General features: G+C 40.4%; 1 protein-coding gene across 2 annotated transcripts in view; it reads left to right on the top strand.

Moving 5' to 3' along the window:
* The window catches only part of CCDC83 (coiled-coil domain containing 83), a 45,608-nt gene extending 25,711 nt beyond the window's left edge, over positions 1–19,897 (top strand). For both annotated transcript variants that reach the window (XM_068659979.1, XM_068660055.1), the window contains exons 2-12: positions 1,483–1,605; positions 2,810–2,924; positions 6,703–6,787; positions 8,666–8,834; positions 9,520–9,687; positions 12,421–12,512; positions 13,377–13,445; positions 15,405–15,526; positions 16,570–16,655; positions 18,092–18,273; positions 19,637–19,897. In XM_068659979.1, the coding sequence (XP_068516080.1) occupies positions 2,842–2,924; positions 6,703–6,787; positions 8,666–8,834; positions 9,520–9,687; positions 12,421–12,512; positions 13,377–13,445; positions 15,405–15,526; positions 16,570–16,655; positions 18,092–18,273; positions 19,637–19,822 (1,242 nt within the window). In that variant the 5' untranslated portion in view covers positions 1,483–1,605; positions 2,810–2,841 and the 3' untranslated portion in view covers positions 19,823–19,897. The remainder of the gene's footprint in view (positions 1–1,482; positions 1,606–2,809; positions 2,925–6,702; positions 6,788–8,665; positions 8,835–9,519; positions 9,688–12,420; positions 12,513–13,376; positions 13,446–15,404; positions 15,527–16,569; positions 16,656–18,091; positions 18,274–19,636) is intronic.
* Positions 19,898–20,827: the final 930 nt, after the last annotated feature.

Here is a 20,827-nt window from a genome sequence, read left to right as displayed (position 1 = left end):
GCTTTTTCTGGGAAGAAATGTCTCCTCATTTCCAACCCGAACCTCCCCTGGCACAATTTGAGGCCATTCCCTCTGGTCCAAGTCACCTGGGAGAACAGGCTGACCCCAAGCTCCCCACACCTTCCTTTCAGGTAGTTGTACAGAGCAATAAGATCTTTCCTGAGCCTCCTCCAGATACATACAGTGAGTACAAATGCCGCTGCGAGCGGTGGTGATGACAGTGAGTTTGTATCAGTGGTGAGCTTACATGTAGGTGGTCACTGCAATGAGCATCTGGGAGCCATGGCACTTGGGTGGCAGTGTATGGGACCTGCTTCCTTCGAAGAATGAAGTGGCAGCATTAGTTGGTGATCGAAAACACGCTGCTGACAACAGTTTGGGTCTACCAAGAGCCCTGATTTATTTGCTTGGGAGAAGAAAAATAGATCTTGCCTTCTCCAAATGGTTTCCTGCTGGTTTAAAGTCTGTGGTCCATTCTCTGTCCCCCTAAACATGTTTTCTTCTCTCTCATCTGTGTGTATTTTCTGTGGCTTGCAAAATAGAGAAAATCTGTCATTATCGTATGTTTTTCACCTTATTCTACAGCTTGGAGGCTTGCTGCTCCCTCCACAGGAAGAAGTTCATAAAAACTTTGTTTGAGCTCACCTAGGTCTTGAGTTCCAGAAACCAAACCTTTCCAAAGTACTGCTGCTCTGTTTTCAGTTTGCATCCAATTTTAAGCAAGGGATTCGATTATCCCTTTAGTAGAAGAGACAGAGATCATTTTAAAAAATAAAGTTAGGAATTTCTGCAATGATCTTCCATTTCTGAGGAAAACCCACAAAATTTATGTTCAAAGTAGAATCAATACCACCCAGTTAATTCTGCACTGGAGATGGCTGCTAGATTATTTTTTATAAGTAAATACATATCCTACACTTGTGGATCTGATCTGGAAATTTTAAAGAGCTTCAGGGGAGTTCAGCACCTAACTCCTTGTCTCAGTGAGATTTTTTCTTAGTTCACTTTGTTTCTTGAAAATCTCAGTCTGAATGTTCTAACTTGAATGTTGTAACAATTTTTAAAGGTTTCATAAAAATATTGTATTGAATAAACCGAAGCCAAATGAATCAATATCTGTAAAAGTCGCATTTGAATGTTGAAGAATTATATGGCTTCAGACTTGAGTGGCTGCTCAGATACAAAAGGATTTTTTCTTGGATAATAAATGTTAATAGTTTTTACCCCAGTTATGGTGATACTGTGATGCAGGCATGATTGTAATGAAGTTCAACAATAGAAATCTTTTACTCATATGTAGCAACCATTAAAACTTTGAGCTGGGACACTTTGGAAATTCAAGGTATTGCTGGTGGGAGTACGATTTTTCCAGGTTTCTATGAATGGAATTAGCTCTGTTTGTGACTTAAATAATCAGGTGTTGCAGAGACTGTGATGGACTGCTTTACACAATTGTCCCTAAGAGTGTGAATTTGTCTTCAGCAGCGGAACAGACAGAATCTGCACAAAATTTCCAACAGAGTAGGAATAAAATTCTTCTGGAGAAAACATTATGAAGAAGGTATTCCATGGGCTGGGGAGCTGCGTATTGACCTAGACCCCAAGGTATGTTTTCCCTTTCTTTCATTTGTAGAGCTGCCCCACAGTGAACATTTCTATTACAGGCCTTTCTGCTGTATACACTGCAGCAAAGCGGCTGTTCTCAGCACGCTCACTTGTTTCACCAGCAGGCATCAGCTACTCATCTAGGTTAGAAAGCAATTTTGTATGCAGCAAGCTGACCTTGCCTTGCTTCAGGGTATGGTGAATGTATTGAGAAGGCATGTGCTGGTGTATGGATTCGAGTGCATGTGTCAATAGTTGGTTTAACTTCATTCCCTTGATTTTCGATCAATTTGGCAGGCTTGCTGTGTTACTTTCCACTATTTTTTTCCTGTTTCCTTGTGCTCATTGTAATGAGCTGGACCATCCTGCTGCATCCACCCTGCTGCGTATTTACTTCCCATAAAAAATTGTTTCAATCTTGTCTATCTGAGTGATAACAGAGAGTTCAGAACTTGAGCAGAAAAGCAGTTTAAAATAAAAACAGGTTATGTATTATGTTTCTATTCATTTGGTATAAAATTTTGTACATTATATGAACTAAACTGAATTTAACATTTGATGATGTGACTGCTAAAAGTGAGAAATCTTTGTAAGTGCCCTTTTCTTACAACTTTTTATTTTATATAATATATGCTACCAGTTCCATTACAGAACTATTCATTGTCAGTTGAATTCTGAGGCCGGTAGTTGTGACAACATACCCAGGGAATACTGCTGACACAGATATCCCTTCAGAGAGTGGTTTTGTTCCAGCTCTGACAATGAAAACTGATATCAGAGTTGCAGTGAATGGCAAATATTCATAGTGCTAGGAGAACAGAAGGAGAGGGAAAGAGATGCATATTAACAAGTGAACTTGATAAAACAAGCCTGACAAAGAAACAGAGACAAAGGACTGTAAAAGAAACAACTGCTTGTTTGATTTGCAAGAATGTAAAACAACCCACAGTGAGGGATGCAGTAAGTAACTAGTGACAGAGGCCCCTGTTCCCAAACATCTCTGTGCAGGACAGCACTTCAGGATGTCCCCAGAACAGGGACCTGAGTTCTGACACGGGCAGGATTGTTGCTGTCAACAAAGCATCTTTTTTTGTTTATGTTAGAATCGTTCAGCAGCCTTTGACATTTGTAAAATAAGACATTTTCTGGATCGTTTTTTTCTCATTTTGTTTCTTCCTTTCTGCTTGCCCTGTCCTCCTTTTAGATCTAGCTTCCAGCAGAAATACAGCAAAAAACATGGAAGAGAAGAAGAAAGAGGAGAAACCAGAAGAGCAACTTTTAGAAGAATACACTTTCCAGAAAGCCTTACTGGAATTTCAGTAGGTTTAATATATTTAACTTTTCACTTACATAGAATATATGATATGAAAGCAGACAGCAAAGAGAAGTATCCAATTCAGAACTTGAACTGATCACCATATCGGCTATGGCAATTTTGCACTGTAATTTTTTTTCTTATTTTGAGTTTTCAGGGCTATTTTAGAAATCTGCACTTTTTCAAGTGCTATACTATTCCTGTAAGAAATCTTTTAAGTGGATCAGAAATAATTTTGTGTCGTTAGGATAAAACTTAGGACAACGAGTTTTAATAAAAGCTAAAAATGTTTTTGTCTGTTAGTAGCAGATGGTTTGATCTGCATGCTCTGAGAGTGCAAGATCACATTTGATTGTATTTTCTGGAATTCCCTGGTGCTCACAGAGGTATGTAGTTACTAGCCACAACCTCAAGACCTCCGGTTTGTTCCTCTGGTGCAGCTGAGAGTGGAGCACAAAGGAAAGTGCTATGTGCAGTCGACCTTCAGAATAAAATCCTGGCTTTATGCAGAGGTTCTGAGCTGCTCCAGACTGTTCCAAAATCTCTAAAATGACCCTCACTGTAGGGAATCGTCCGAAGAAAAGCCATCACCATTTTTCAGTCCCACGTCTTGTATGAAAAGTTCTTGCCAGTAAGTTACCTGTATAGCAGGAAAAGAAAACCCTGCTACAACCAGTATCTGATGCAATGTCTTATTTCACTGAACTCAGGCTCCTCTGCTGCACCAATACATATTTCCAAGTCATGTTCTCATTGTGCTCTACCTAACGCAAGAGTTTTTTTAAAAATACTGAAGAGCATTATTAAAATTAGCTTGGAGCAAGCTTTTTATCAGGAACAACCAGTCACTGCTTTCTGTTATTTACTTATGTTGATCCAAAGGAAACAGGATCAGTCATGATAGAACTATAAAATTATAACAAAACAAACCATGGACCTTATTAGTTCTCAGAGTCCCCACACAGCCAAATAACCTAGAAATTATTTTCCAAACAGTAGTTGTCAGAAGCACAGCTGAGCAAAGCACTGTCCTCAGCTTCTAACGGAGGATGTAGGTGTTTAGTGCCAGGACAGACTCCATATACATTGCACAAACTAAGTGATAAAACTGTGGACCCAAAACAGGAACCTTACTCACGTAATAGTAACTCTACCCTCAACTTCTTACCTCAGTGTGTAAAATCACGGTTTTATAGAGGATCACAGGAAAAATCTCATTGTAAGCTTACACAGGGAGGAAAAATTGATTTTGACCAACTTTTTGACTTTGAAAATAATGGAGAAGAACTTTAAAGCTTTTCTAAAATCAAGCAGAGAACAGAAAGAGGTAAGGGGAATATTCCAGGAAGTTATGTAATAGTCCAGTTGATTTGATCTCCAATCTCTTGGGAAGATGATTGAAAGGACTAAAATTAAGCTCTGTGATTTTTATCAGAGAAAGAATTTGAAAGGGAAAAACCTCAGCATACAACAATTACAATCAGTTTTTAAGGAGCAAGGAGCCCTACCTCAGTGTAGGAATGAAAAGCAGGGTGAGCAAATGGAAGAGCAACCACGTGCAGTTCTGGTGACACCTATAGGAGTTTACAGGATGTGGGGTTTTCTGTTTCAGTTTATAACTGAAATACAAATTCAGTTTATAACAGAATACAAACTTCCACAGTGAAACAGACCAAGTTTAGCTGAATCCTATCACAAACAATATCTTCCAAAAAATGCCAAGAAAAATATTTTGCTTAGAAATAAGCAAACTGTATTACTAGGCTGAGGGGAAAAACTGGTTTCTGGTAAAGTTATTGTTGTGCTTATTCAGATATCCAAGCAAACAACTCATTTATCTGAAGAGTCTTCCTCTGCAATGTGTTGTACTGACACATGATGTTTAGTTTCTGAAACAATAGTAGAGGAAAAAGGAAAAAAAAATAGTTTTCTTTCTGTCTTTCTCCTTCCCTCTCTCCCCCTCCTACTTTGCTCTCTCCTTACCTCTCTTTCTCTGATACTTTCCTTGTCTCTGTCATCTATAACTTCTCTGTACTGCTGTATTGTGCAAAGCAGCCTAATAATACAAGCAAATGTCCTTCACATTCTTCCTTAGGAATTTTCAAGCATAGAATATTTATTTAACTTCCACTCCCGCATTTTATTTTGCACATTGAAGAATGGCTGCTGTTAACAGTGAGTTTATTATTTTGTATTTTCAGTACTGTTCTCTAGTTTGGGATTGGATTGGAACAGCAGTCCTGTGAATTCCTTACCCTAGTAACATCGTATAGATGACTGACAAAACTATTATGATACCAGAGAGGAGAGGTTTTGTTGGTTTTTTTTTTTGGTAGAGGATGAAATATTTCAACTAGCATGCAGAGCTGAGAAAAATAGTACCAAAGGAATCATCAATCTAGCTGTTCTGTGGCTTCCTGAATCTGACAAATACCATGGAAAAAATCTTCAGAGGAAAGTTCCAACGTGTAGTAGACAAAATAGCATATATTTGTTCTTCTCATAGGTATTTTTGACATTAACAAAGTGACATATATAATTCCACTTCATGGAAAATCTTAAAGTAGCAGAAATTAAGATCTGCATCAGTATTCAAAACACGAAAATTGTTTAATGTGGCAGGTGATTTAGGAGATCACAGTGTGTGGCTGTTCTTGGTCTTGTTCAAGCTGTCACCTTTGTCTGATAAGTAATGTATTTTTGCCGTAGCCATCACCTCCATGTCCCTCCATGTAGCCCCTCTAACTAATATCCTTGTACTTAGTGGGAAACCTGAAGCACACCTTGGAGCACACTGAGAGCAGAGCAGGCAAATCTAGTAACCTCCAACTTACATGACTCACTCCCAGAGTGATCCAATTTTAGCCAGGAAAATGTGACATTCTTTTAAATATATATATTTTGGTAGAGACAAAACAAAACTAAACAAACAAACAAAAAAGAAACAATAACAGTTGAAACAGTAAAAGATACTGTGATAATTGTACCACGTCTATTGTGCTGCATGGTGAATGAATTTCAGGAAGATGTCGGAAGATTACAGAGAACTTTGCAAAAAGACACCATTTCCAGTCCAACATTTCTCATTCTAGAAGAGAGATCATTAGAAAAAAACATTTCTTCAGCATCTGGGGCAAAGAGAATCACAAGTGGTCTATGAAAATTGTGAAAGCAGTGTGCTAGTTCTTTGAAAAAAATGTGTAGATTTACTTACAGAACTACTGCATTCCCCATTCCCTTAGCACTTCTTAGAGTTATTTAACAAGTTCTTACAGTAAACTTAAGTTCTTGGTGAAAAAAGCAGTTGAAGGCTCACCAAATCAAAATTTTGGAAGAATTGGATGCCATTTAAGGCTCCAGTTTGGGATTCACCTGGCCTATCTCTTAGTGAGCTGTCTAGGCTTCCTATATAGTGAGTGGTGAGTAATAATTATTTATAGAGCACAAATTATCTTACCTTAAAAGAGATGTGGACAATAGGTTATCTGAGCCACAGTCAGAAAGGAAAGAACCTGCTTCTTCCTCTCTAGTAGCCACTCTGGTAGCCAAAGGGATGGAGTAAGCAGGGAGTCTGCTTCTCACTATCAGCACAAGATCCAAACTGACACGAAGGTCCAGATCTATATGGGAAGGCATTTCTTTCTGTGCCGTGAGTAGCCCCAAATTAATGAATCAATATCATACAAAAAATACATCCAAGTCACACTGATGTCTCATCTAGCTTAAACATTCCTTTTTCTTGCTTTTGAAAGGATTTCTCTTTCTTTATTCTTTCCCCACAGAATTGAAACCAAAGAAGCAGCAATTGATCAGGTTTTGTGTAACCTGAAACAAGTGGAAGAGAAGAACAAAGAATATCATGAAAGAGTAAGTGACTGTACATCCTTCTCCTACCATATTTCTTCCTCCCACCACATTTTATACATGGTATTTTAACTCACAGATTCAATTTTGTTTTTTTTTTTTTAATCCAAGTACTACATTTACTATGACTAGACATTGCAGTGAGTCTGTTGGAGTCAGTTAAACTAGAGTTAGTGAATCACTTCATAAGGTGAGAAGTTAAAAGTTGTTATAAAACGTAGGTGTTCTAAATACAACCATGCAAAAAAAAAAAAAAAAGAGATGCAGGAATAGAAATGCAGATTTGGGCACAGGAGTTTAGTTAAAGTGAGTTCAGTGAAGGTGATTTCCAATCTATATGAAGTACTCAGTAACTACCTACGTATTTACTATTACTCTGCCCACCTTTCACTAGGTAACTTTACTGTAGTATGTTCAGATTTGCTTTCTCAAACAATCCTGCAAATATTCCTCAAGGAGGTAAAGAATACAGCTTCAGCATAAAGAAGAAGAAACAGCATTATCTGATTTTCGTTGGTAGTATTAGCAGATCTGACTACGTATACAGGTTTGCTGACCTTCTGTGGTTCACTTCCGAGGTAATGAAATTGCAGTTTCAGATTGTCACAAATTGTGAGAGTTTAATTATTCTTTCAAATTTAATTGCAATCAAAAATGAACAAAAAAAAAGAGCGTCACACTGTTGTCTAGCTTTAATTTTTGGCACTGCTTGATGAAGAGACCCTTTCTTGTTGGTTAACATTGCGTTACGAGGATTATTTTTTAAACAAAGTTAAATAACCTTGTTAAGATAAAGGTTATAATCACACCTGAGTGACACGTATACATAACGGTCTAAGTATGGCACCTGAGAAATGAGACCAGTGGGCTTTGAAATATATATATTTGACTATATATATAAAGTCATTTAATGAAAGGAATTAAAATCTCTCAAAAATGCTTAAACTGGATCAGGTGATCAAATAATGCTGCCTCTTGCACTTCCCAGAGCAGTTAAACATTAAACAACCAACATCTCTATGTCCTTCCCATGCCTGGTTGTTCCTTTGCTTTAAAAAATACCCATCTGTTTGGTGTTCGTTTCAGACTTGAAGACTTCATGGTCCCTCAAGGACTTCTTCATACTTTAGACGGTACAAAGTACTTCAGGGCATTCTCGTAGTGCTATTTGGGGTCCCTTCTCTTTGGGCTGCAGCTCTTCGGGCTCCCTTCTTTGTTTCCTGCTTAATGTTTCCAAGCAGTTTACAGTTAATCCTTTTGAAAGTGGGGAATGTTTGAGACTCTCTACTGCATTATTATTGTTGCAGTTTGGTTGGTGTGGTTGTTTGCTCCTCCTTGGTGTTCTTTGGGAGCAAACATACACAGTCCGTAATTTCATTTGAGTGTCACTTACAAGGTTGATGGCAAGGGGACACAATCACAGTTGTGGAATTGGTAGGTATAACTAATTCCAGCTTTGGCAACTCTCTCTGCTGTGGTTATAGGCAAGTGACTTGATTGATGACATTTCCACATGAAGGTGGTAAATTGTCATGAAGAATGTTGAAGTGAAGAACTAAATAACTTGTGAATGGGAACAATGTTATTTACCCACCAGGAGCTTTCTTTCCAGGCAATGGAAGGCTATTCATGTGCTGCACCGAGTAGGGCAGTCATTTGTTTCTCATTTCCTTGTGGTAATGGACTTGAAGTTATTGAGAAACTTCTGAGACTTGCAAATCTCCTCTCCCCTCCGTCCTTTTCAAAACATGAAGAATAGCTGAGTGGTTTTGCAGTGTGTCCTGGCACCGGTACAGATCTGACTTTTCTTCGTTGCTTAAATTTGTAACTTTGAGAACCAATTTGAAAATATTTCAATATAAGCCCTTCCAACTCTCATAGAACAACCGTCTGAAGGAAGAACAGCAGGCACACATCAGGCGTATACTCAGAAAAATAGAAGAAAAGGAGAAAGAGCAAGATGAAAAGGCGGTTGTAACTAGGGATGACGTGGAAGAGTCACTGCAAGCCACATGGCAGTACACTAAGGACAAGGAACAGCTTCTGAAAGGTACCTTGTGAGTTGCAGAAGCATGGTTTGTAATTTACATGCTTGGAATTAAATACTTCTTTGCAATTTAAATAGAGATTCAGTGTCTTTGTTACATAAAAAGCATACAGCTTTTCCTCCCTGAATTTAATTGTGGAGAACCTATAAGTAAATCTGTTATTTAAGTCAAATTAAAATTCAAAAGAAGTGGGTCTTTTATAGAAACAGACCTGGTATATTAGACTGTTTTATTCCTTCCACGTGACATGTATTACCGTGCAAGTACAGAGGCTTCATATTTTCCATTGTATTGAAATTCATGGAAGCTTTATACACTGGCTCCACTGGAAGATAAAAAAAATTAAAAATGATGGCAGCAAAAATGACTGGGTTTGGTTGTAGAAAGCTGTGGCTGCCATCCCCATGATTCTCAATCAGAGTGAAATCACGTGTCTTTACTTGCAAAATGCCAGTGAGCACTGTTGTCTCCTTGGCAGAATAAGATCTGGCTGTTTTCAGCAACGATGGTGGCCCTTGACACTGTGTCATCATGTTGTAGTGTGCTGTAATGCAGAAGAGTCCCCTCTCTTTCCCTAATCTCACAGAAAGTGCCTTTTTAAAGAAATTGAGGAACTCATAAGAATTATGAACTATCAGCTCAAGAAATTGGTAACAAACTTGTCTTCTGGTGCCCTCATTTCACTAGACCTGCGCTCCCGAATTGAAGAAACTGACCAACAACTTTCAGCAAAGCAGAGTGAGAGGGATTACTGGTTGGAGTACAAAAACGTGGGAAGTAAAACACACGCCAACAAGATTAAGAATCTGGAAAAAGACATCCAGGAAGTCAAAGATGACCTTCACAGGGCTACAGGTCAGTTTACAGCTAGTGTAATGCACATTACTTGCATTAATTAATTAAATTATAAACTTAGTTTGAGGCCAAGTTATAGTCATTGCTGACAACTTTTCAAAACTGTGTGCCTAAGCAGGGCTGCGTAATCCTCCTGTAAGACAGAACGCTATCTCCATGAAAGTCACTTTGTTAACAAAATTAATAAAGTTACAGAAATGATGAGCATTTAAAGAAATTGATAACCTTCTCTTCTGACTATTTTCTTGTAAAACACAGGCAACCTGTTTTTTAAAAATGTTGCTGTGACGGCCAGAAGTTTGTTTTTTTTTAATAGGTTTATGCGTGTTTAGATCTCCTACACACATGGCTCCCTTAGCACTCCTATTTGAAAATGTTGACTCTGCTCTCGTTGCTTCTCGTCACGCTTGAAGCACTTTGCATGTTGAAAACTTCTTTGACAGGCTCGTGGTATGAGCTCATTCTTGGAACACCATCCTTTGAATCGAGCACGCTGGTTTAAATTCAGGACTAGAGGGAGCTGTACAGCCAGTGGTTTGAACTTGGCCTCCTGGTTGCATAGTCTCATGCGTGAGGCCCTGCAAAACTGCCAGCACAGACATACACAGATCCTGGGAACCGTTTCAACACTGACACAACAGGGGAATTAATTTAAGAGCTCATGTATTCTGGTGCCGAGTGCTTTATGAACCCATTAGATCTCTTTACTACTGCACTATTTTAAAATCATGTAAATGTTTTGCTGGTATGTAACCCGTGCCGCTAACAGGAGAAGGATGTCCTGGTTTTCTCCCTTTACGACCCTCTCAGTATGCATGACTCCAGCCAAGCAGCTGGTAGTAACAGGCAGTGACACTGCTCTGACAGTCTCCCTATATTCCGTGCCAACCATTACCAGGCACCAGCTACTGCGGATACGAGCCAGCCAGCTATCTTTTTTTGTCTTGTGAAACATATTTTATCACGATTAAGATCTGCATTACACTTTCTGCGTTGCCAGATAGCCAGCCCATCAGAGATCAAGATCTGTATTCAAAGAGAGGTCGGTGTTTTGCATTGTGTGCTTTCCCTGTTCTCAATCAGTTGAAAACTTTTGCTATACAGCTGCTGGTATACGGAAAGAAAAAGAGAATAGGCTCTTATATAGAATGCCAGAACGATCCAATAGCAACATTCAGTCTGACCTCCTGCATAGCAGGGGCTACAGAGCCAAAAATGTGTGACTAAACAGAAGTGTGTTTGTAGAGAGGCTGTCACAGAGGTACCTACAGCAGTTGCCTAATTAACATCCTGCAAAATGATGCTGCCAGCACGGGATGTTAGCATACTTTTTACCCAGCTTCCTGAAATCAAACTTGTGGCTGGGGAGTACTGTCTATACAGAATTTACATCCAACAAATTCTCAGTGTGATGCTGCAGCAAATTGGGCTTGTTCAGCTCTCACCCTTCTAACAGGCTCAGGGAATAAGCACAGGTAGGGAGGTTCCTGTTTTTTTTAGGTACCTGACACTGGCATAGCTTTTGTGGTGTGGACATTTTAAACAAAATCACTGGAGGGTAGAGGCAGCAAAAGAAAGCCTAACATTTACATGAGGTCTGCAGAAAACAATGCTGCAGTGAGACTGAGGGTAAATATCCTCCCTAGAAAAAAACGAGCATGTCTGAACAGTTCCTCCTTTGCTTAGTCTCCCAATACATCTCAGATTGTTTTGCTGTCTGAAAGAATGAAGAGGTGATTTAATTACAGTATGTAAGCACTTCCCACTTCATTCTGCCAAGTCCAGATGGCGGATTGATTAAGGTAGGCCAGGTTCCACCATGCTAAATTAGGAACTAATGCACAACTAATGCACCTTTCTTATTTGACTGCCTTTGATTCCACAGCGGGTCCATGACCAGACACTCATTTACAGCCAGGTCAGCAGCAGACTGTCTGCAACACAAGTGCAGAGCTAGGCAGAATTTCAAGCTTCTGGAACAAGTGTGAATTGCCTTCCTTCAAAGAAATTTGCTACAATCTCATTAATTCTTTCACAAGGAGAACATACCAAGCAGCGCCGGGCTATTTAGTACAGCACAAAAACAACTGAAGGGAAGGATGAAATAATTAAACAGCAAGAGAACAGAACTTGAAGTCAAAGCCATTCAGTTAGATACAAGACATACTTTCTAAATAAGGACCACAAGTAACAATGAAAGCAAATAACTGAGGCAATTGCCACCTTCTCTGTTTTGTCCTGTTGTCAAGTTGGAACCCTCCTGGAAAGCTTAGATAAGTCAGAAAATGTATTAGGTCCAGTATAATGATAACTGAAAAAATGCTGCCATAAAATGATCTAATATGCTTCTATATCTAAAGCCTAAGCTTTCTAAGCACATCTCTTGCATAACTCCGGGAGCAGTGCTATTAAGAGAGTCAAAATGTAGTGGTAAGATACAAATATCTTAGCGGAGAACTACTCAGTTTAGTAGCTGTTGTAGTTACCAGCAGAAAATTGCAAGCTACTTCAGATTTCTAGTTTTTTAGTTAACTCTACTGTCCTTTGGGTTTAGGAGGACATTTTCGATGGACAAGTTAGATGCTCCATGGGACAGGATTCAGTGCATGTGGGGGGGGTGGCTGACAAGTTCCTCCTTAGGAACAACGTGTCATGTATCTAATTGGTGTCAGAAGACATTGATGTTACATAATGATGTCTGTTTTTTGTTTTTTTTCTTTTTTTTCTTTGAAGAATATTATAGAAAGGCTTTGAAAGCAGTGAAAGAAGAAAATGACAGACTAGTTGAGCTGTACACGAAGAAAAGTAAGGAACAGGCGCCAGAGGTATCCCTTCTGTCTTTTTTCAAAATACCAACTGCATCATAGCTATGATTTACGTACTCTGCATTAATCTTAACTGGAATTAAGACGTGGAACTTTTCTAACAAAGTGAGAGCAAAATAATCCGGTAGTACTCTTACTGAATATGGCTTAGCTTATTACTAATGACATAACCTTTTTTTTTAGTATCAGACCATCAGTGAGTAGATATGGGGCATTTTACAAGAGTAGTTGTGGGAAACAGGGGCACAGGTAGTGCTTGTTCAAAAACATGTCACCTTTGCTGTCATTTTAATTTTTATGTTTACATAGAGATCAAAAAAACATGTCGTGTGAGAACCTAATCTAAAGGACTTCATGATTACAGTGATCTGCGTTGGTATCTTCCCTCCCAGTTGTTCCTTTCCTCTCACTGACATCAATAATTAAATAGCAGTGATGGCTCATTAGCACAGAGCTCTCCGTGGTTCTGTCACTTGTCATAGATCAGTGCTGCCTTGGTTGTGATTTGGCTTGTCTTTTTTTTTAATAGCAAAAGATTTGATACCTTGCAAACAGGAAAATTTGAACAGTAGTGGGAACTCAGCAGAAATTGATAGACAAAAAAGAAAATTTGCTAACTCAAATATAGGAAACTATAAAATACTGGTAAATTGCTTGTTGTATATAAAGCACACTGGGCTGGGTGATGGAGAAGAAACAGCTGGCGCTGTGGGCTAAATCTGCTCGTAATCCCTCAGGGGATGTTACAGGCTGTCTTGTGGATGTTTCTTAATTATTTCCTGCTAAAGAGCAGAAGGTTCTTTTTAGTATACAGCACTGTCAAAGTCCTGCTTTCAGAGATGGTCTTAAATTGTGTTTTCCCAGAGTGCTGTAAGATACTTAGACAAAAGCAGCATCAGAGAAATTGAAGAGAACGAGTGGCTGAAAGAAGAGGTAAGAGGATCACTTGCTCTCAGTTTATCATGGCAGTTCAGGTTTGAAATGCAGTGGCCTAAAATCATGGCTGTCTCCAGTGACCAGACTCCGAAGACTTTAATGGGAGAGATGAAAAGAGTTTTGGAGAAGGGGGCTTTGGGCAGCTTTAAATGGGAGATAATAAAGAAACCCTGGAGATTAGGACACCAAAGAGAGGAAAATCAAAATTGCAGAAAGTTGTAATTGGTTCCTTGATAGCTCCTATATTGTTCTTTAATGGCAACTTAGAGTTAAATATTGGATATATGTAACTTTTTGTGTCCAGGAAAACCCTTTTTGTGAGACAAATTAATGAAATTGATTTTTCCATGGTTAAAGTTTGATATTGTGTTATTCCAGTCAATGCAGATTCTTCGTTGCAATCAAATCTAAACAAGAGACTGGAGGAAGGAAATGCCCTTCCCCATCACTGCAAGCTCACAGTTTAGAACTGAGCAGGATTTTGGGGGAAATTAATAAATGGATTTACAGTTTTTCAGTGCCAGATCAACAAACCCTTCTCCCTTCTACCTACTAGTTTGAGGCACCACAGCTTTTGAGGCAATGAGGTAGTGGTCAGCAGAAGGGAACGAGTGTTTTAATCTGCATTTGAACATGCAGGCGCTTGAATTTAATCGTCCTATCACGGAATGCATATATAAAGCTGGAGGACGCCCTTCCCTTCTTCTGTCTCACAAATTTTACACATTATTAGGCAGTGTCAACAGAGGAGATCCAATCTGGAGTAGTCTTTCGTGCTGACAGGCCCTCTTCTCAGACTTGAGGGCTGTGGGTTTCTTTCCTCTCAGCTAGAAGTTTGCAGTGTTATGAATTAGCTTCTTTTGTTATTAGTTTCCTATGGTATGAGTTAGTGCTCTGAATTATTGTGGAAAACAAAACTATTATCACTGGCTTCTCCAATCCTCTGAATTCATCCATTCATTTCCTTGGCTTTTCTTACACAGATGGAATGTTTTCCTCCAGGCTGATGTTTATATGGAGCTGACAGACTCTTCCAGTATATTGTTTTAGGGAGATAAAGATTTCAGTTTTGTCCCAGTCCAAATTTTTTTTTTCCAGTTTCGACACTGAACTGAAAAATGAGTTACCAACACAGACCTAAAATAATTACCTCAACATTTGAATGAATTTGAAGAATACAGTCACAATTTTCCAAGGTTACTGTGTCACACCAACAGGATACAAAGCTGCATCACCTTATTATGCCAAGACACATTCCCTTACTGGTTAATGACTTGCCATTTTCACCTTTTTTAACCCCTGGGAGAAACGGGAAGTAGCTTTTCACTGCATATTTGGATGATTATAGCTGGGTGAATTTGGCCTAGGTGACAACAGAAGCATTCAGGTCACTGAGTACTGTTTTCATACACGTGTTTAAAGCTATGATTCTGGGGGAGGTTTCCATCCCATAGTGCTTTCCACTTCGCAGTGGAGGAGGTAAGAACTTGCTTGTTCTTCAGGAAAATGAAGAGAAACTGTGGGAACTGAGTAGCTGGTATCCTGTTGTTAATATAACTTTATTGCAATATGGGGTGACTACCAGTCCAAAAGAAAGCAAAACCTGGGGTTTAGACAATGTTGTGGCTAACCTGGACTGAAAGCATCACTAATTCTGGGTAAGAAGGTTTTATGGAATTAGAAAAGGAACACTTGCTCAGCAAGAGCCCAAATTTGTCTCTGCAAAGGTTTTTCTCTCTCAACGGTCTGGTGTGAAACTGAAAAAAATGCAAGATCCAGAGTTTCTCTCTCCCAGAACTGTTTGGCCACACGAGAAGAGTCTGCTGTCAGGGCTTTTTTCCTAGGAATACATTATTGACTATTTTACTAGGAAAGCTTTCCAATATGTGTATAGTCCCACTAAAATTACTTTTTTTTTTTATTTTTTTATTTTATTTTTTTTTTTATTGCCAAAAGGTTAAAGTGTACCGAAAGAAAGTGAGAGATTTGAAAGCCTCTATTCAGCTTCTAGAAGAAGAAAATATAAATTTAGTGACAAAACTGATTGATGGCAAACTTCGGAATCTGAAAGTACCCAGGTAAAATGATGCCTTTACAGACTCAGAAATGATTATGACTTTTAAAAACAATGCCTACTCCTGCCTCTAAAGCTATTGGGGCTCTCAAACAACAAAAACAAAGTAATTTTCTAGTTGTGGGGAGGCAGAATTTGGCTACATGGGGGACTTGTATCTTTGAAGGATGACGGTGACATGTAACCTCCTAAATACCAAAATTCAGGGAAGAAGCTGTTTGTTTTTTTTTAATAACCTACAAAGACCCAGCCACACTCTCTTTCTTCTGATGGAGACACAACTGGGGCCTGGAAATAATTTCTTTCTGTCGTAATTGTCTCAGACCAAGTGCTGAGTAATAGATTTTTCCTTTATTGTTAGCAAATTTTTAAAGGATGTGAGGATTAATATGCAAATATATGGGGTTTTGCAACCTCCAGTGAAACAGATGGCATGTAGTACTGAGCTGAAGTAAGGAAGAGGCCTTGGGATGTGTCTCTTTGTAGAGGTGTCTATAATATAAGTTCCTTTTGTATTGAAATAATTGAACTTGTTTCCCAGAGAATGATTAATTTAGCTGCAAAATGTCATCACCAATGATATCAAAAGCACAGAGTAACAATGGGAATGCCTCCTCTTCTTTCCCTAGTGCCAGCTCAGTGATTTCAGCCCTATTGCACAAAAAAGTTCAGTGTCTTAAGTCAGAAGTGAACATTTTTCTCTCCTCTCCAAACTTTGGACTGCTTTTAAGAAAGAGCTGCCAGCTGCGGTTTGAATCTTGGCCTGACTGGAGACTATAACATTTGTTTTCTTTTAGTCTCATGGACATAGTTGAACTAAAGCTCTGAGAACAAAAAAGAGCAGCGTAGAGCCACTAAGCTACCTGGCTGCCTCCGTTGCATTTTTGAACCATTGCACCATCCTGCCTTTGTGGTTAAGCAGCAAATGGCTTTCAGAAATGGCACTCTCTCCCCACCCCAAAAGATTGCACAGGGTGATTTAGAGAGAAAAGTCAGACCTCTAATGTGAGTTTCACTTTTGTTGTTGTTGTTTTCTTAATTTTATAGGCATTTGTGTCTTACTCAGGCGGCTGGCTTGCAAGGTGAATTCTCCCAGGATGAAATTAAAGCCGTAGAGCCCAGAGAGTACTCAGGTAATGCACGTGGCAGCAGCTTGTAAGAACTGATCAGTCACTGAACGTTGAAAAACTTTTTATTGCTTAAGGTTTCCCTGAACTGCCTGTTTTACATGGTGAGCACTTAATTTCCCACTACAATAATGACAAACTGGAGTTTGGGTTAGGAGGAGACAACACCGTCTGTAATAGTTTGAAAATTGAAATCAGTGTTGAGGTTGTTAAATGCAGTTACCTTTATACAGCTAGCCAGGAGCGTGGTCAGTAGGATCAGCCACCTTTCACAAAGATGCTTCATATCTTAATCAGTTCTTACCTGATCCGTGTCATCATGACTTTGTTATCATATCGTGTCCCAGAGAGGACACACTGGCTTTTACTTCACATGTGCACACACCTTGCAGTCATTCAGCACATTGAGGCACACCAAAATTAATTTTAAATGAATCCCTAGTGACAGCAGATGAAGATGCGTGGAGCTCAGCCTGAACTGAAAATCTTGGTCAGCAGCACTGAACTCTGGGCCGAATATACCCTGGTAGGCATGCCCAGGAATAATATATCCTGTTAGGAAAGAAAGAACCACGTTGGTGTGTTTACCACTCAGAGTGGTTTGTATGGATACCTTAGTATCACATTTTCATTTGCATCTTTTTGTGAGCAGAAGGAAGAGAGAAAAAAAGAAAGACTAAATTAAATTGAAAAGGTAAGTTGCAGAAATTGAAGTTGTGAATATGTGAAAAAGTCTGTTGAAGTTGTGAATCTGAGAAGTTCTGATCAGTTCCAGCCATGTATGGGCCTTTGGGGAACCACCAGGCACCAGCAAACATTGACTAAGAGTTTGGAATTATATTCGTGTTTGAACAGTTCGGCTGTTACCTGTGCTGTACCTTCACCTAATTAAGTATCTCTTGTTCCAGTAAGCTGGGATCGAGTCACTGTCCCAGACCAACCTAAAACTTGACAGCCCATGTCCAGAACTGTCTACCATCACAAGAACTGTTCAACAGCAAATGTGAGCAGTGCAGGGGAGTTACAGGTAGACTAGCTGTGTCTCAGAAACTTGCATATGTGTGCATAGAGATACATACGCTGATATAGAAATAAAAGTTTTTGCTGTTTTCCTGTTTTTTAGCTATTCATGGCTATGCAGGATATAAGCTGAACTAATAAAAGCTATTTTTTCCCTGTCCCATAGGCCCATCACTTCTTAATTTCAGTCAATTTCAGTCCCTGATCTTGATCAGAAGTTGTGAGCAGAAATAAACATAGAAAACTCAGTGAGAAAAACCAACATTTGGCTTGGATTGCCAATTAAAAATCCTGCCAAGCGTTTATGGCATGGCACTGGCCAAGCCACAGTAAAGATTGCAGGCACTGCTCATACTGAGTACTAATTCTGATCTTCATAAAGTTTTAACAGTTACATGCACATTATTATTCTCTTTTAAAAGCAAAGACAGATGGAGAGGAAAGCCTCAAAAGTGCTGCAGTGCCCTGTCAAAAGAGAAAATCCTCTCCAAAGATTCAGTCTGAAACAGAGGACGGGAAGCCTCAAGACAGCGATGAGGAGCTGCAGGAAAAATCATTGACTCCACTTCTTAACAGCTTGTATGAAGTTGAACAAGATTTCCAGGTATGAGTTCAAGTAATCGGGTCTTTCACTGACACAAATGGATTTCAGTATGGAGCGTGAACTGCCAGGAGTGTTTTTATTCCTGGTGGTGTTACAGAAAAAAAAAAACAAAACAACTGGACAGGGTTTAGTCCTCAAAAGAGGTGATGGTACCTGCTCCAGGAGATCCTCGATTGCAAAAAGCTGCTTTCTGCTTCCATCCAATATTGCACACTTGAGTTATGAGAACTTGAACACGTTTGTAAATAAGACAATTACTTTTGGAAAATATATTGTTATTCCACGTCACGGATTTCTACTGCAAATTCAAGAAGTGATGTGGAAGTGGTACAGACTGCAAGGCTTGCTGTGCAGAGATAAATCTCCATGTTTCCTTTCCCTTGAATATTGTATTTAAACACAATAATGATACTTTTTGCTTTTTTTAAACAAACAACTATTTCTAGAAATTTGGCATTAATTTAATAACCTGCAACTTGCGTTCAGAGAAGTCATCCTGTTGCTTTGATCAGAGACTGCCTTAGGGAACAGCTCTGTCCTGAAGAGTCATTGCATGGAAAAGCTGAACGTTTCACAAACAAACAAAATCTGTCCAGGTGCTTGCTTCCTTGCAGCTGTTGCCTCAGGAGAGGAACACTAGCTTTGCTTCTTCTCTCCTGCTGTTAGCGCTGTAGAGCCCACCCTACTGAGAGACACAGGTGCTACTGGCATTCCTGTATTTCACAAAAATTAAGGTGTAACTGCAAACAGTGGTGTTGCAACTAGCAGGAAAGCATTTACTGAACTTGATTCAAGACCTTGTGCTGTAGGGTTCCTTCTTCTCCCTAGCCTTAGCTGTACAATCCTGCTGCTGCCTCTAGGGAACTGTAGTGCGCATCTGCCTCTTCTGTAGCTGGTTCTCTCACTGTCCCAGCAGCAAAGCCTGCCTTTGTTTGTTTTGTTTCTTCCCCTTGAATTAGTTTGACTCACCTGAACTGAGTCAGAGGCCTAGAGAAGGCCAGAGCCAGCACAAACATGGTGCAAGCACCAAGCTGGACTTGGATCTCTCTCTTTTGGCAGTACTGAACTGTTGGATTCGTTTAATCCTTCTCACGGAACTAAACTTGGGAGCAGAATTTGGGCTGCAGAGAAAACATTATTGGTGAAAACACGCAGAAAAAGAGAGCAGCAGGGCTGCATCCTCCTAGGATCAGCTGGCCTGTAGATTAACCCACTAACACTGAAATTACTGAACACGGCAGCCCCAGGACAACACTCGTGGAGTTGCTTTTAAGAGGAAAGATGCTGTTTGTTTTGTTTAGTTTGTTGTCGAAGAGCTGCCTCTTTTCTCTGCAACTGCAGAAAGATATTTTTTCTTCTTAAGGAATACTTAAAACTGGGTCCTCTGGAGTCAAAGCTAATGTGTGTGATTGGAAGAGCCATGCCTATTCACAAGGAGCCAGAAGAAATGCCAGGCAGGAGCCCCACGGAAGGTGGCTCTACGGCTAAATCCAACAGGCACATCACAGCTGAGATGATCAAAGCCTTGACTAAGGAACAGGTTGGTTAAAAAAAAAAAAAAAAGAGAAGCTGTGCTGTTAACAGACATGTAACACTCTCGGTTCATTAAATATTTGCTCTGTCGTTCAAAGAGTGTGTGGACTTTGTGGTTACTATTTTTGAGTGTCTGAATCATCCCCACATAGAAGTTTAATTAGGGACATGCCCAGATGGCGAACTGAATGGCTGTTTTCCTTCGACTTGGAGGTATCGCTGGGGCATATCTTGGGCTTCTCAGTCCAAACAACTGCACGTGTGGCTAAGAAGTTCTTCTGAGTTCTTGGCCATTTGCCGAGGCGATCGGCTCCGGGGCAGACGCGTTCTGCAGCGGAGCGGGGGATCGGGCCAGGCAGGGCTAACTTTCGGGCATCGAGCCGACTTCAGGGAGCCGCCAGGAGCCGGCAGCCCTCGTGAGGGAGGCTGACGAGGCGAAGGCGGAGCCAGCAGCGTCAGAAGGGAGTGGCGCGGCAGTTAGCGCAGGCAGGGCGAGCAGGAAGGGCGGAGAGCTACCCCCTCCCATACGAACACCTGTTAACGACAGTCTTTAGCTAGGCGATAATGGTCTCCACCAGGCACGGTGCGCTCTCCAGGAGGTCGGTACACACCCAGACCGAGTACCCGCTAAAGAATGCAGCGGTTCAGGTCACGGGATGCAGGGAGTGTCAGAGCCTGCTGCTGCCATCGGCGGGAGGCAGAGACGCTGCGTGCGTGAGGTGCGAGCAGGTGGATGACCTGATCCGCATGGTGGCGGAGCTCAAGGAGGAGGTGGAGAGGCTGAGGGCCATCAGGGAGTGTGAGCGGGAGATAGACTTGTGGAGTAACTCCCTGCAGGGCCTCAAGGAGAGGTACCGGGGTGAGACACCCCAAATGGGGGTGGACCCCCTGCCCTGTCGCCGTCGGGCAGAGGGAGGGGATCTGGGAGTTGAGGAGGAATGGAGACAGGTCTCTGCTCGACATCGCAGGCGATGCCCTCCTCTTCCGGCCCCACCTTCCCAGGTGCCCTTACAAAACAGGT

The sequence above is a fragment of the Anas acuta genome, chromosome 1 (assembly GCF_963932015.1).
Source record: "Anas acuta chromosome 1, bAnaAcu1.1, whole genome shotgun sequence".
Taxonomy (NCBI): Eukaryota; Metazoa; Chordata; class Aves; order Anseriformes; family Anatidae; genus Anas; species Anas acuta.
The sequence above is the reverse complement of the archived record's forward strand: the minus strand, read 5'-3'. Positions and strand labels throughout refer to the sequence as shown.